The sequence below is a fragment of the Macrobrachium rosenbergii genome, chromosome 35 (assembly GCF_040412425.1).
Source record: "Macrobrachium rosenbergii isolate ZJJX-2024 chromosome 35, ASM4041242v1, whole genome shotgun sequence".
Taxonomy (NCBI): Eukaryota; Metazoa; Arthropoda; class Malacostraca; order Decapoda; family Palaemonidae; genus Macrobrachium; species Macrobrachium rosenbergii.
In genome coordinates, this window is record NC_089775.1 from 1,713,088 (window position 1) to 1,730,095 (window position 17,008).

General features: G+C 40.1%; 1 protein-coding gene across 1 annotated transcript; it reads left to right on the forward strand.

The window, feature by feature from the left end:
• The first annotated feature begins 13,672 nt into the window (after positions 1-13,672).
• LOC136856244 (interaptin-like) lies at positions 13,673-16,978 on the forward strand. The gene is made up of 2 exons (XM_067133935.1): positions 13,673-13,760; positions 15,273-16,978. Exons 1-2 carry the CDS (start codon positions 13,673-13,675, stop codon positions 16,976-16,978), a joined length of 1,794 nt encoding a protein of 597 aa, XP_066990036.1.
• Positions 16,979-17,008: the final 30 nt, after the last annotated feature.

Consider the following 17,008-nt stretch of genomic DNA (forward strand, 5'->3'; position numbering starts at 1 on the left):
AAATTAAGAAATTAGAGTAGGTTGAATTTTCAAAACTTGATGGCTTATAACTCAAAAATTTTTTTGGTGGCGAGATGCCCTTCTAATGCTGAATGCCTCATATATATGTATATATATACTATATATATATATATATATATATATATATATATATATATATATATATATATATATATATATATATATATATACATATACATATACAGACATATATACGTATTAAATTAAAATAGAGTCCAAACTACTTCACTTCCAAACACAAGAGCATAATTATTGTTTCAGAACTTTCCCCTCTAATTCTTAATCTTGCTTTTGTTGTTGTTGTTCTTCTTCTTCTTCTTCTTGTGTGGAACTCCAGGACAGCAGAGCACGAGAGGGACACTTTTGTGTCCCAGTTACGGAAGTATCTCACATTCAGATGAGCCAAGTTGCCTCAAACAACCTTAGAAAAAATCAAACTGTGGTTTATGAAATGAACTCTGCAACTTGCTGTAGTATTCAAAGGCCCTCAGGACAAGTGCGGAAGTTTCCAGAGAGAGAGAGAGAGAGAGAGAGAGAGAGAGAGAGAGAGAGAGAGAGAGAGAGAAGTAAAGGAAAGTTATTATGCCTCGACAGATGTTGCGAGTTCTTGAGGGATCCAGATGACGTCACAGTGAGACCAGATGACGTCACATTGAACCCTGATGACGTAATACTGGCCTAATATCTAGATACTTTGTTATATATAATGCATTTTTTTGTGTGTTGGTTCTTCATTAAGTTTATTTTTATCGGCTTATTTTGATTTGAGAAACATTACTTCATATCATTTATTGAACTGAAATCATTTGGTGGTTTAGAATTGGTTTATAAAGCTCTGGTTTTTGTCTTTCTCCAGTCTCCTCCTTCCCTAAACTTTTGTTTCCACAAGACCTGCTGGTGGATAAAAGATGAGGTTACCTCTCTCTCTCTCTCTCTCTCTCTCTCTCAGACGATCACAAGACCCAGCAGAAAGGTCATCTCTCTCTCTCTCTCCCTCTCTCTCTCTCTCTCTCTCCCCTCTCTCTCTCTCTCTCTCTCTCTCTCTCTCTCATATATATATATATATATATATATATATATATATATATATATATATATATATATATATATATATATATATATATATATATATATATGATTTGTAATTCACATCTCTAGAAATGTCAACAAATAAAATAAAACATAAAAAATTGGTCCAAGAACTAAAGTTATTTGAGAAGTGAGCAATCGGTATTGACACCTCCCTACCTCTCAACACTACCTCTCTCTCTCTCCCTCCCCTGACCTCCCCTGAGGCTGGAGATGAGGTCAATCAATACCTGACCCGTGGCATCACCACCTGACTGGACCTCACCTCCCCCGACGGGGTCAGGATGAAACGAAGTCTTCGTCCCCATCGACAGAAGATGTCACTCGCTTGAATGAATGAACAGCTTTCAATGCACACAGCAGCTTAGCCGAGCCTTCAATGCATTATAGATTGATGGCAGTCAATAGTATTCTCCAGTATCGGATAATTCATCGATAGGCGCCTGAGGGAAGAAGTGGGGGTGGGTGGGTAAGGGGGGTCGATTTGCATCCTGGAAAGGTTGCCCTGTGTAGCAGGATTGGAGATCGGGTCCCCGTAACATTCGAAGAACAAGTTTCAGTCGAAGCGATTCAATTGAGAAGCTGCGTTTAATTCAGAGAAGACTAAATCTATCAATAAACGTCCATGTTTATCATTTATCGATTTTAATATCGTCCAGACATTACTCTATAACTCTCTGTTATATTAATAATTTCCATCTTCAATCCTCTGGAATACCACTTAGCTAATTCATTCTCCAACTCACACCGTCATAATCATAAATTTTGATCAAGAGTCTGTTTCAATTCCCGGGCACTGGCGTGGCCTCCCAGCGCCGGCATAAGGCCCGAGGGAGGTCCCTAAAAATGAAATTGGGTGCCTCAGTTATTCAAAGTGAATCACTGGCTCTCTTATTCATGGCGATGTTCTCGGGGAAACTCGGCGTCATGGGAGATAATTGCCCTTCGTAATTTATGGTCTCAGGGTCCATGAATTAATGTGGATATGATACATGGCCCTCAGGTCCTGTCTTTTAGGTAATAACTCTGGCCCTCGTTGACTTAATTTGGGGAGGACACACGAATTTTGTTGGGGGTCAGTGAGTTTCTCATTTTGCAGAAATGAAAAATAGTAAGAAATAGTTTTTTATGTTCGTTTTTTGGCTTAATTATCTTGTTGTTACTTTCGTGAATATAATTCTTTTTATATATCCCCAAGTTGGGATTATATTCGTGTCCGAATCTGGTGGGTCCTGCGTCCTAAAAGTTTTCAAAAGGACTGATAGATAAATAATATTGAGATGACAATTGTGATTTCAGTTTAAAACTAGCAAATCCTTTATGAAATTGTTCAATAAAATTAAAACTAATTTTAAATAATCTAAGATAATTTGAATAAGTTAGATAATCTAAGATGAACCTGATCAGTTATTCCCACGCCATCACTCCTTCGAAAATAAATAAAATAAAAAAAAAAAAAAAATATTAGAACAAACTCCACCCAGGCCCTAGTGTGAGAAGCAATTAAGGGCGACCTTCCATTCCCTAGAGGGGCCACAGACCCCCAATTTGTCCCAATAAAACTGCCGTTAGCATCGATTCGAATCCGCCTGGAAGCTGTCCGGGTAATTTGTAGCCTGCAGAAAATAAAGGGCAACAGATGGAGCCGCTGATCGAATTGAAACTTTATTTTGATTCTGAAGAGAATCTTGGATTCTAGGGTTCGCCTCTCCCCAGGGGCTGATGGGAGTGGCAATCTGGGATCTTCTGATATGGGTATCGAAGGGGGGAATGTTAGAATGGAGTGGGGATTGATACAGGAGGTAAGTGTTCATTGAGAAGGGGGTTATTTATGGAAATGAAGTCATGGTGAGTGACTCGTTAGGGGGTATTATTTAAGGAAATGATTATTACAAACTGTTTGATGGTCTCTCTCTCTCTCTCTCTCTCTCTCTCTCTCTCTCTCTCTCTCTCTCTCTCTCTCTCTCTCTCTCCTAATGTTCCTCCCCTTTCCTGAGAGTTTATATTTATCATTAAAAAAGTTTTTGATATAACCCAGGAATAAGGAACCACAGAACTCACTTTTACATTCAAATGAATAACAGGAGTTGTTATTCATGATGTATAACTCAGAACATCTTTTACAAAAAAACTAATAGCAGGAGTTGTTATTCATGATGTATAACTCTTAAATTACTTTTACAAACGAATGAATGACAGAGATAGTTATTCATAGTGAACACCTCGAGAATATCTTTTTACAAAAAAAAATGAATGACATTGGTAATCATTCATAATATATAACCCAGAAATTAATGTTGACAGAAAAATGAATAACAAGCCTAGTTATTCATCCACATCAACCACCAAACTGAGAACCTACACAAGCATCGTTGTATAACATGAATAAATCAACAGCAATGAATAATGGACAACGAAACCAAACTAACAGGTTTGAGTCCCCAAAAAACATAAAAAAAAAAACCAGAAAATAAACCTCAAAATAAACAAACGCTGGAACCGAGGGGCTTTTGTTTGTTTGTAAACAAACAGATGTATAAAACTGGAATGTAAATACGCGGAATTAGATGAATATTGAAATAGGTGGTTTTGTTGCTGGTGAATTTTATGTTCTAAATAGGGCTGCTGGTCGTTGTGGAATTTGATATTTTTGCATTGTGATTCTGAGCCTCTCTCTCTCTCTCTCTCTCTCTCTCTCTCTCTCTCTCTCTCTCTCTCTCTCTCTCTCTCTATATATATATATATATATATATATATATATATATATAGACTCTCTCTCTCTCTCTGTATATATATATTTATTGAGAGAGAGAGAGAGAGAGAGAGAGAAGGGTAGAAAGAAAGATAGATAAATAGATAGATAGATAGATAGATAGATAGATAGAGAGAGAGAGAGAGAGAGAGAGAGAGAGAGAGAGAGAGAGAGAGATAGGAGAGGAGAAAGAAAGAAAGATAAATAAGTAGATAAATAGCTAAAGAGAGAGAGAGAGAGAGAGAGAGAGAGAGAGAGAGAGAGAGAGAGAGAGACCCAATTCTTTTCCTCTACGGGTAGAGAAAGACAAAACTCTTTCCCTTCCACTTTCTCCGCCTTTCACCGTCACCCTCGGATGCTTCCTTTCGACAAAGAGAGAGAGAGAGAGAGAGAGAGAGAGAGAGAGAGAGAGAGAGAGAGAGAGAGAGAGAGAGAGTCCCTCACGCGTGAATGTCCCCTCTCTTATATTTCCCAAACTACTTCCTTCCTTTAGAGAGATGGTTTTTTTTCTAAAACACACATTCCCGGCGTTTGTGACCGTAGCCTTTGTGACGCCATATATATATATATGTAGAGAGAGAGAGAGAGAGAGAGAGAGAGAAGACTGTTTCGTTTTCTTCTTCTTCCAAGAAGTAATGGGAAGTCCTCGTTTTGTGTTACTTTGTGATGCTCAGACAATAATGATGGTGGGAGATAATGACACCTCTCTCTCTCTCTCTCTCTCTCTCTCTCTCTCTCTCTCTCTCTCTCTCAGAGAATGACCTTATTCAGCAAAGCAATGAATATTAGACTTTCATCTTGACAGAATTGTAAAAATATCATAGAGAGAGAGAGAGAGAGAGAGAGAGAGAGAGAGAGAGAGAGAGAGAGAGAGAGAGAGAGAGAGCTCAACTTCACCCCAAAAAACAACGTAGCAAACAATAAATTCTGAGTTTTTAAAGAAAGAACAAAATAAATTTATTTCCTCGGGCTGCCCAGGGGTGGGAAAAGTATTTGGGCATCGTAAAGAATTTGGCCCACCGGGCCAAAGCAAGGACCCCTAAAAAGCGATGAAGACAATAAGTGAGGAAAAATGACGACATTCCTCATGATGAAATATATGACATAGTGGGAAGAAGAATGACCTCTCTCTCTCTCTCTCTCTCTCTCTCTCTCTCTCTCTCTCTCTCTCTCTCTCTCTCTCTCTCTCTCTCTCTCTCTCTTTTTTTTTGTAATTTTTTTGGGTACAAGTTAGTATTCATCGAGTCCAGAACCTTTCAATGTGATACATTTGCAAGATGAAATCTTGCTTTCTCTCTCTCTCTCTCTCTCTCTCTCTCTCTCTCTCTCTCTCTCTCTCTCTCTCAGGCAAAACAAGTGTTCCTAAACATAAATAACACACTTGATTTCCAAACAGCCTCATTTGCATAAGAATATCATTCACGCAGTACAAGAATGAATACGAATTACACACGAGTTCATCTATTACATAACAATACTGTATTCATATATAAAGAAATACAAATTGTTGCCTTCGAAACAAAGGGTGCAACGCCCCCTGGCACCCCCAAAAAAAATAATTGCCTTTAAATGGTCCTACTTTTCCGGAAGGAAGAGAAAAAAACAATCCTCTGTCTTCTAACTCTGATTTTCAGAGACCTGACTTCAGGAGGTGCAGGGGCGGGGATGGGGGGAAGGGGAGGGGTGACTTCCTCCCCCCTCCCCCCTCGTAGACTAAATTGCATTCCTATGCAAAAGACAAAATCGTTCGGGGAAGCAATGCACTATTGCATTTCGGTGCAATGGAGAGAGAAGGAATTCCTGCAATATTTCTATTTTTATTTATTTTGTAGTTCTGGACCCGTTTGCTAAACGTGTTGGTAGAATGCTTTGTGAGATAAGCACTTGCTTTATTCTCTCTCTCTCTCCCTCTCTCTCTCTCTCTCTCTCTCTCTCTCTCTCTGTCTCTCTCTCTCTCTCTCTCCCTCTCTCTCTCGTTTCTCTCTCTCGCTCTCTCTCTAAATTTGCCACCAACTATTTTTTTCCTGACAGAGAATCTTTTCGAAGAAAATTTATTGAAAGAAATGGAATTCCAGCTCTGTTCAGTCAGTGAGAGAGAGAGAGAGAGAGAGAGAGAGAGAGAGAGAGAGAGAGAGAGAGAGAGAGAGAGAGAGAGAGAGAGTGTAACCCAATTATTGTATATATATATAAAAATAAAATGAAAAATTCTCACCAAAACTTAAAATTGGTTCCAACCTGCCAATCACTCTCTCACTTTCTGTCACTCTTGATTGATTGAAATGAATCCGCGGCGTCGCTTCTGCTAGTGGTGCATCTTCGAAGAGTAATAGGTCATCGTGCCCTTTGCCCTTTGCCCTTTACATACACCCTTCAGGAGAGAAGAAAAAATAGTTCTCTGCCTCGACAGGAATAGAGATAAAGTGTCGATATTTCAATGGCGAAGCGTAAAAGATTTTGAACGTTTGTTTGGCAACCTGAAGACTGAGATTAATTCCCTTTGAGAGAGAGAGAGAGAGAGAGAGAGAGAGAGAGAGAGAGAGAGAGAGAGAGAGAGAGAGAGATCCAATACAAATTATCGATAAGGGTTTATCTGAAGGCTTCAGGAGAAGCCATAGTGGAAAGATAATAGGAGATTGGACGGTGGCAACGCTAGACCCATCTCTTACAGAGGCGATTTTGGAAGAGGTCTGATTAAAATCAGGGCGAATAAGAGGTAGAGGGAAGGAAGAAGAGGTAGAGGGAAGGAAGAAGAGGCAGGAATAAGGAATAAAGAATAGAATGCAAGAATAACTTTGGAAATTGTGAACTTATTAATGGAAAAATAGCCTCTTCCATGAAGGCATCTGGTATCAGAATGGGAGCCTTAGACCTAACCTTAAAGAGAGAGGGAGTACTCTTTTATGAATGTTTGAAGCAGGGGCATCGCTTGGGGGGTCTTGTGGGGGGCACTTGCCCCCCTCAAGACACTGATATGGCCCATCCAAAACTTGTTTTGCCCTCCTAGCCTTTGAAATAATAATGATATATGAATCCTGACACTTTTATGAATGTTCTAAGCAGGACCGTCATTTTGGAGGGGTTCTGGGGGGTTCTATACCTTCGCCCCCCCAAAATAAAAACCTGAAATGAAGCCACTGGTTGAAAACCATTGTAAGTTTCATAATAATGTACCTTCGAGGGGAGAAATTGAGTCTAAAACTGAGCCTCGGAGCGAAGACAGTTTTAGGCCGATGCAACTTTCAACAGGAGCCATTTTGGGGTTTTTATTGCGCCGTAAAACAAGAGACGTCTCGTTTTATGGGAGATTTTATATTCTGGATTACCTGCCACTCATTTAAATGCAGAGAAGGCAGGGGCACGTGTGCGTGCGGCGTTATGGATAAGGAGCTTCGGCAAATGGCAATAAAAATGTCAATACGAGGACATTAACTGGTGCTACTTTGGGTTGTGCTAAACATGGAGGAATCTCCTCTGGAACGCCGTGTTTAGTACGAAGTTCCTCAGGCTGATATGAATCTTTTTACTGGATATAATCATAAAGTCTTTAATCCTTTAACTTTATCTTGAACTTTATCTCTATTTAAAGTCTTTCTACCTCACAGTATTCGATTTTGAATGGATTTAACCGCGAGAGAAACTTCCAAATCGGAATCATTTCAGTGATCGCTCACCAAAGCTCTTAGTAGACTCATGGCGTCAGAATCTCTCTCTCTCTGTTCGATTCAAAACTGATGCCTTTTATCGCTTCTGCGTCGATCAATCCCTTCACAGTCGATAGAACGGCGGCCATCAATCTCAATTCGATTCATCCTGCCGATGAATCGGTCAGTTCTGAAAGCCAGGCTGCGTCTCACTTTTAGGAATCAGGAGAAGAAGAAGAAGAATCTGTACTGGATTGTCAACAGAAGTTCAGAATGATCTATGTGGGAAAATCGATATTATTATAATTTGAAGAGTATTTTCACTCAAAATATATCTTTCTTGATTTACAATATGTCAAAGATTGGTAGTTTCAGTACCTGAGTTATATATAACTTTATTTTTAAAGGTATTTTAGGGTCAAAAAGGCCCCCAAAATTTAGGTCCCAGAATTCTAAAAAATGACATTTACAGATTTAAATTTGTACTATTTCCCACTCCTTTTGTGACGCCACAGACAGACTTTCTCCTGCACTTTCTAAGTGAAAGGAGCCACTGGATCAACTGAGGTTTACAAAGTTAGATTTGAAATATTTCCCACTCCTTTTGTGACGCCACGAACACTTTCTCCTGAACTCTCCAAGTGAAAGGAGCCACTGAATAAACTGAGGCTTACAAAGCTAAATATTTACCATTACCCACTCCTTTTGCGACGCCACAAACAGACTTTCTCCAGAACTTTCTAAGTGAAAGGGGGTCACTCTGGGAAACTTCCAGATTCCAAGTATAGTCCAGAAGTTTATTGTCTGTACTCTACAACCACTCTCAAGCCTCAAGGTACAGTGCAGGCCTTTTTTGGGGGTGGCAAGGGGGAGCAGTGTGAGGGCTTTTAGTCCTAACATCCTCGCAAATGGGGCTGCCCCCTTTAAAGGAACCTCTCCCCTTAAATGTATATGGATGGTCATGTGTTCTTAAGAGGCTTATCCATTCTGGGGAGCTCAGATACTAAAGGAGATTGAGATTAAACCTTACTCCAAGGGCACCTCGTCTTCGTCCTGAATGCCAGGGCTAAGGATGTTTTACTGTCCCTCTCTCTCTCTCTCTCTCTCTCTCTCTCTCTCTCTCTCTCTCTCTCTCTCTCTCTCTCTCTCTTTGACTCACAGAAGTTATGCACATATTTTTAATTTCCTTAAGAATTTTCAAGATATGGGATATTTCGTGGCTTGAAGGCTACTATTTTCAATCTCTCTCTCTCTCTCTCTCTCTCTCTCTCTCTCTCTCTCTCTCTCTCTCTCTCTCTCTCTCTCTCTCTCTTGCAGAAAATACATATTTTTATTATTCTTTAGAATAATCATCAAGACATGGAATATTTCGTGGCTTGAAGGCTACTAGTTTCAATCTCTCTCTCTCTCTCTCTCTCTCTCTCTCTCTCTCTCTCTCACACACACAGAGACAACCCCATCATCCTCCATTTTAACGACGCATTACAAACGCTAATTACTTCGTAATGCGACGTCATTCCCATTCCATTCCAACTCATTCCAACTCGTAACCCAAACGCGACCAGAAGTTTTTCCTGGAAGGAGAAGAAGAAGAAGAAGAAAATGAAGAATTTGTTTTGCAATGACCAAGGTAATTGAGACGTTGCTGATGCTTTTGTTTATGTGAACCCCCTTTTGTTATGATGACGCTTTTTGGCGTTTATGACCCCTTTGTTATGAACCTTGAATTATGAACCCTTTTGTCTGTGGAATGCTGTTGATGGGGATTAGGTTCCAGGGGCGTCGACTAACTGAGGAGGTAATTTTGTGCTATACGAACCAGGTTTAAAATTCTTTTAGTGGTAATTGGGTAATGGTATCTCTCTCTCTCTCTCTCTCTCTCTCTCTCTCTGATTTTTGGTACAAGAGAGAGAGAGAGAGAGAGAGAGAGAGAGAGAGAGAGAGAGAGAGAGAGAAATGCACATAGGATGAATGGGTTATTGATTAATGGAGAGAGAGAGAGAGAGAGAGAGAGAGAGAGAATGCACATAGAAGGAATGGGTTATTGATTAATAGAGAGAGAGAGAGAGAGAGAGAGAGAGAGAGAAAACAACCCATTACATAATAATGATTCACTTTCCCGAACTGCCCCCTAAAATAACCGTAGCAATTTGGCCCACTCAAACATTAACGAAATTCTCAGACCCCCAAACCCCCACCCCCAAAAGTCAAGAGGACAGGAGATAAACATCACGAAATTTATAATAAAAAATATATAAATTTCCTGGTAATTCCTTTCAATATCTTTTACAGCTTAAAAATTTTAAAGGAATAAACAGGAATTCTATTTTAAATACTGTAATTCAGTCAGGGGGATATATATATATATATATATATATATATATATATATATATATATATATATATATATATATATATATATATATATGTTTATATATATATATATATGTAAACATGATTTGGTAAATGCTCTACTTGAAGTTTCTTCGGCGCAATCGGGTTTTCTGTACAGCGTATCATAATCATCAAGGCCACCGAAGGTCTATCTTTCGGCGGTCTCGGTATAATGCTGTATGAGCCGCGGCCCATGAAACTTTAACCCTAAATTGAATAAAAACTATCGAGGCTAGAGGGCTGCAATTTGGTACATCTGATGACTGGAGGGTGGATGGTCAACATACCAATTTGCAGCCCTCTAGCCTTAGTGGTTTTTGAGATCCGAGGGCGGACAGTCAATGAAAGTCTCAACGCCTTTCCATTAGAAGTCTGGAGTGTCCATTGTTACTTTCCACTCTCCTCTGTGTTCCCATGAATAGAAGCAATTCAGAACCGGAGGATTTAGAGAGCTCTGTCAACCGTTCGCTGATTCCATCACAAATGAGTTTGAATGGAAATTGAACAAAGGAAGTTTGATAGGATTACGTCGCTTTGTTCCAGGCTGACTTGGGACGGCAAATGCTCTCTCTCTCTCTCTCTCTCTCTCTCTCTCTCTCTCTCTCTCTCTCTCTCTCTCCACCCGTTAATCAGTGAGCCATTCATTCGATGTACATTTCTCTCTCTCTCTCTCTTTATAGCAATTTCCATATTAAGTATTCCTTTGTGAGTGCAACCAGCTTTTCCCAATAAAACCGAATCTCTGATAACAATCACAAATATTCTACCATCTTGCTTAATGCCCACCAATTTAGGCCCAATAACACAAACCGTAATTAACAGCAAACATTCTGGAACATAATTACGGAGTGTAATTACGTTTGTTGTTTAGTGGAAAGGCCGTAATTTGACTGGCTTAATATTTATCAGGGAACTTTGCGTGTAATTCTCCTCTGGAGGTTTGAGACACAATTCAGAATATTGTCATGAAAAGTTTTAATTGTGGGGTGGTTTCGTTCTGTGTGTGTTGGGGGGCGGGGGGCAGGGGGGTGGGTGGGGGCACGTCAAGAATGAATATGGCAGTGGGCATTCACTCGATTCATCTCCAGAGACAACTCATGTACCCAAAATATTCTCTCGATTTCTGCTTTAGAAACCTGATATTCCATCTTCCATTCCACCAGAAGGAAATCGCTGACCTGTTGCATATCTTTGCAACGGCCCTCCTCCCCCTCCACCCTCCACCCCATCCTGCAAGCCTTCCTTCCCTCCCAGTGCCTCAGAATCACAGAAGAAACTCAAAGAGGAAGAAGAAGAGGAAGAAGAAGAAGAAGAACCAACGCGAGATCCGTCAGTCTTCTGTTGGCGAGGCAGGTGGACGGTCGATTCCTCCTTGAGGAAGATTTGGCTTCGATCTTCCTCACTTTCTTCCTACTGTTTCGCCAAATGGGGCTTGGCATCATAATCCATCTCGACGAAATATAATATAGAACCTCCATAATCATATTTGGCATCAAACGCCCCAGATACACCGAACGAGAAGCCATATTAGATTGAATCTAATTATTATCAGTGCCACATGAACCTCACTGACCATCTACGTGGACATAGGACTGGGGTCTTGCAACCTCATCCCGTGGTCACTTTGGAGAGGTCGTTCTAGGGAAATGAATCTTTGGAATCCTTCCAATTCCATCTGAGTCTCTGTCACGACAGAAATATGAAGCTGGAAGGTTTTGCCTCAAATTCTCTCTTGAGTTTTGGTTCAGTAAATTATGAGATACTGTATTCATGGAGAGAGAGAGAGAGAGAGAGAGAGAGAGAGAGAGAGAGAGAGAGAGAGAGAGAGAGAGAGAGAAAGGGTCATTCCCTGGACCGTAAAATAATAATAATAATTATATAATATTCCCTGAGGTCACTTTTTAAGGAGACCAGAAACAATGTTGGTATTTCTCCCCCAAAACGCATCAAAGTTTTATGAGATTCTGCTTCTGAAAAGTTATGCAAATGAGATTATTATGATTGCATATCTCAGAACTGAGGGTTAAGGTTGTATTATAATCTTGCAGAATCTCAAGACGGGATATTATTGTGTACATAAAAGTTTGGACGCTGGAAAGGGGTTAATATCAGATACATTCCCACACAATACCTGAGGTCACATTTTTCCTTCTCAAACTTGTACCAGTCATCTCAAACATTATTTGATGATAATTTCAGACATAATCTAATTCCTTTTCATATAGTTTTAATCTGGACTGACTCATGAGTCATTTTTATGTAATATCTAATCAATCCTTTCTTCCAAAATCTCTCAAGGAATAATTTTACTTACAATGAAATTTCAACTCCAAGATTCGCATTCTTGCAAATGTCAGGCTGATTCTTTTATGTCTGTGTTTAGATTATCACCAAGAATAGCTTCTTCTCAGGTCATTTAGAATGACCTGAGACACATGACCTAACGAAAAGGATACACTGTCACTGACAAATAAGTCTTGTAGCTTCTTCATAACAGAAGCAAAGTTGAGATTATAATATTCATCTGGAAATGAAAATTGAAAACGAAGAAGCAAAAAAGAGATTTAGAACTTGAATAATGAGAAATGATACACCTTCTTCTTCATTGCAAATCTTCAATCCCTTTCGTTCCTTTTACTGTACCTCCTTTCATATTCTCTTTCTTCCATCTTACTGTCCTCGAAACTCTCCTAACAATTGATTCATAGTGCATCTGTGAAAGGTTTTCCTCCTGTTACACCTTTCAAATCTTTTACTGTCAATTTCCATTCAAGCTCTGAGTGACCTCGTAGATCCCAGTGCTTGGGTTTTGGCCTAAATTCTATATTCAATTCAATTCAAACAAAACTACAATACTAAACTAAACTATAAGAAAACTATGAACTATAAACTAAAGGTTCCAAAAATGTTCTCAGCACAAGAGGGGTGACGGGGGGAGTTCCCCCCCGCCCCAACTTCTCCCAGGAAAAACTTTGGAGGCGACAGAAAAAAACTTTCCCAGACCTGAAATTCTCGAGACAGCGAACAGCAGTTTCGTTCAGAAAGGACCGTTTCACCTTTCCACCTGGGAACTTTGAAGTTGAAGGCTGGGAATAGTGAGATATATATATAGTTGGAGATTCGAAGAAATGGTCTCTGTTTAGTTTTTGAGTAGAAATGCAGAGTAAAATACTATATAATATTTATTTTCATTTTGGGGAATCAACTGTTTGGTAATGTCATTCTTTGGTAAAATCTCTTCTCTTTACCAAGGGACTTGGTTAACTCTCTCTCTCTCTCTCTCTCTCTCTCTCTCTCTCTCTCTCTCTCTCTTTCAAAGCTCAAAGCTGTGTAAGACCTAGGTATCACAACAAAAAGTGCCCTGCCAAATAAACACTTCCCTAGGATAACATTCTCTCTCTCTCTCTCTCAAAGCAGTGTAAGACCCAGGTATCACAAAAAAGTATCAGGCCTGCCAAATAAACACTCCTTCAGGAGAGATGAGACACCGAAATCTGACGGAGGAAGGCCCTAAGAAGAAATAGCACCTGCCAGTTTAGCAAGACTGTTAGAAGCAAAATGACCTCAGAGGAGATTTCTCTTGGCCATAAACAAGGATTCTAAAGTCTCCTGCTTCGGATCTATTGGACAGGGGAAAAAATAGATCCTTTTATAGAAAGAGACCCATTCTTTTCTTTCTCAGAAGGGGCGTGTACTTTTCTCTAAGCTAGAAAAGAAGGTACTTTTATTTGGGCCTTTGGAAATAGGAGATATATTCTTTTAAGTCGTCTTGACAATGGGAGAAGAAGAAGAAGAAGAAGAAGAAGAAGAAGAAGAAGAAGAAGAAGAAGAAGAAGAAGAAGAAGAAGAAGAAGAAGTCCTCTGTATCAGGTGAATGAGGTGGTTATATTGTAGTTCCTGTTCCATCACATCAGATATTTCAAGAATGGAATATTCTGAAGACAGGTTTGATAATTCTTTGAAGTCCCTAAGTATGTTTATCTAAATTAATTTCTTTCTGATGAACACCACAAGATTCTTTGGAAGATTCTTGAATTTCAAGTCAGTGGCCCCTTTGGTAGGGGCCTTGGCCCATAAGTATAGGGGGTCACCCCCTGAATAATAATAATAATAATAATAATAATAATAATAATAATAATAATAATAATAATAATAATATACATATATTTATATATCTCAATTTCCCAGTCCATTCGTCCTCCAGACGAAGAATCCCATCAAAACTTGGCAATTCCTGGCCTTCAGGCTGATTCCTAGTGGGAATTCTCTGGGAATTCCTCCAAATTCCTTCCGATCACTTCACGGGAAATTGTTAACTCGATTTGACTGAAAGGAATTTCTGGGGATTCAGTCAGTAGCCTTTGGAGTCCTCGGTGGTTGGTTTTGGAGAGAGAGAGAGAGAGAGAGAGAGAGAGAGAGAGAGAGAGAGAGTCTGTCTATCCTTTCTCTCTCTCGTCACCATTTTTCTCTCTCTCTCTCTCTCTCTCTCTCTCTCTCTCTCTCTCTCTCTCTCTCTTCTCTCCATTTTACTATCTTTCACCTTTTTCTCTCTCTCTTCTCGTTTTACTATCTTTTACCTATCATTTTTACTATCTTTCATCTCTCTCTTTCTCTCTCTCTCTTTGTTTTTGTTTTATCATCTAATGAAAGTGAGTGAACACACACACACAACACACACACAAACAGCTCCTTCAACCGCCCCTCCCTGCCCTCCTGCCCCTTTGGGGTCAAAAAGATCTCAACAAATCTGCAAAGAAACAGAAGAATTTGAGTATGAAATAATTTGTGTTCAGAACGAATCTCTCTATTTCGAAGTCTACCTTACGATAAATATAATAAATTTACCAAAATTATAAACTTCTCAGTTCAAAATAGTCGAAAAATTACGGATTTTATCGGTCAAGAGTCTTTGGCGTCATGAACGAAGCCCTTCGGAGCGTTCAGGAATGGCTCCGTTCTCCGAATCCCTGAGGACAGAGACTGAAGACTCTGGGATCTCAGACGTCTCCGGGAAGACTTCTGCAGAGATCGCAAACGCCGCCCTTCGGCCATTAAAGAAATTTCTATTTTTTATTCTTCCGAGATTAAAATATTAATTCTTCTTCATTTTTTGTTACCTTGATATACTAAAGTGACTGAAGGAATTACTTGATGATATTACTGTATAATTTCTCGAGAAGAGTTGGTCACGGAAGGCGAGGAATCAGCGGAGTCCCACCGAAGCCTCGAAGACTCCAGAAGTGGCTCCGAAGACTTTGAAGAAACTTCCTGGAAATCGGACTGGCGTCCTTTTCCAAAACTATGCATAAAGTCAGGCACTCTCAACTGGCATTGAATCAGAATGTTGATGCATATCATAATTTTGATGCTTACAGTATTGTTTTCTCAAGTGTTTGGCTCCGGGGTTATATTACCCCGTGAGATTACGTTTTATATTATTGTGGCACTCCTACTCCTAGGAGTGAGATTAGCTTTTATATTGGTACACCGAATCATCGAACTTGTATTGCTTGTGGCTTCCGATGACCCTCCCCCAAGCGACGCTAAATGTCAGGAGGACGATGGACCAAAGGATCCCAGGACATCCCGCGCGTTAGAAGGAACTCTGGAAGGACCACCGCCTTCCACCCAAAAGACCTCGGAAATTGGCAATATCGAAGACGTGGCCGACTTAGTTAGTGAGAAGGAAATCCTCAGTAATGACGTCCCAGTGTCTTCCACCGAAACGCCTGAGGAAATAGCTCAGGCTAACAGGAAATACATAGCATGGCTCGAAAAAGCCGTCTTGGAAAGAGATAACGAAATTGAGGAACTCAAAAGGATCCTCAGTAGTAACGTCCCAGTGTCTTCCACCGAAACGCCTGAGGAAATAGCTCAGGCTAACAGGAAATACATCGAATGGCTCGAAAAAGCCGTCTTGGAAAGAGATAACGAAATGGAGGAACTCAAAAGGAAAGTCGAAAGTCTCGCAGATCAAAATGAGAAGAAGGAAGATCAACTGACAGCCCTCCAACAGGAAAAGCATGAAGATCAGTCGAAGATAATAATCTTAGAAGAGATAATTGCCAGTTTCGAAAACGAGAACAAAAATCTCCGACAGGATTTGGCAGAAAGAGAGATCGAGAGACGAGAAATGAAGAGTATTATATGCAGGTTAACTGAGGACCTGGAAATAGCTCGAGAGGACAGCAGGAAGAAAGGTAACCAGATTGAAAGCCTGCAAAAGGAGAATGTTGAAAAGGACTGCAAGATTAGTCAAATGGCTGCTGCCCTGGAAGAAGCTCTCTCCAGAGAGATGAAGACTAGCTTGGATTTGCAACAACTGCAAAGTTATAAGATTGCACTGGAAGATTCAAAAGCTGAAACACAAAGGCTGGAAGGAGACAAGATTAAAAGGGATAAAGAAATTATCCAATTGGCAAACGAGCAGTCCATTCTGAAGCCAAAGATCAGAGGTTTGGAAAGCCAAGTCCAGAATCTTTTGGACGAGAAAGAGAAAATCAACATAACATTTAAAGAAATGGAAAGGAAGAAAGCCCAGATGGAATTCCAGATGGAAGAGACGAAAGAAAGCCTCGAGTTGATGGAATTCGAAAAACTGGAGAAAATGACAGAACTAGCAGGACTCAAAGATGACAGATTACAGAAGGATAGAAAAATCAGTTGCCTGGAAAACGAATTGAAAGTCCTTCGTGAACGAAAAGTGGACAAACCAGAAGGAATCATCAAGAAAATGGCCCTGAGACAGAAAGCTGAAAGGAAGAGGCCCGTGACTAAACCTCGATGTCTCAGGGGTCCACAAATTGACTGCCAAGCCATCTACAAGAAAATGGACGACATGGAGGTAAAACTAAATCGATTCAGGGCACAGAACGAACCTCCACCTTCCACCAGAAAGGACACAAATGCCCTGAATAAAAGGAAAGCCACCAATACCCTCAAGATTGCTGAAAAGGAAAAGCCCAGAAACGCTGAAGAGCTGCATAAGAAAATGAGAAAAGAAACGGCACAGAGGCTCCGAGCATTGGAAGCAGATGCCAAAATGACTCGAGAGCTGTACAAGATCAACGCCGTGACCTAAAGGAGAGATGAGGACCTTTGCTTTGTAGGA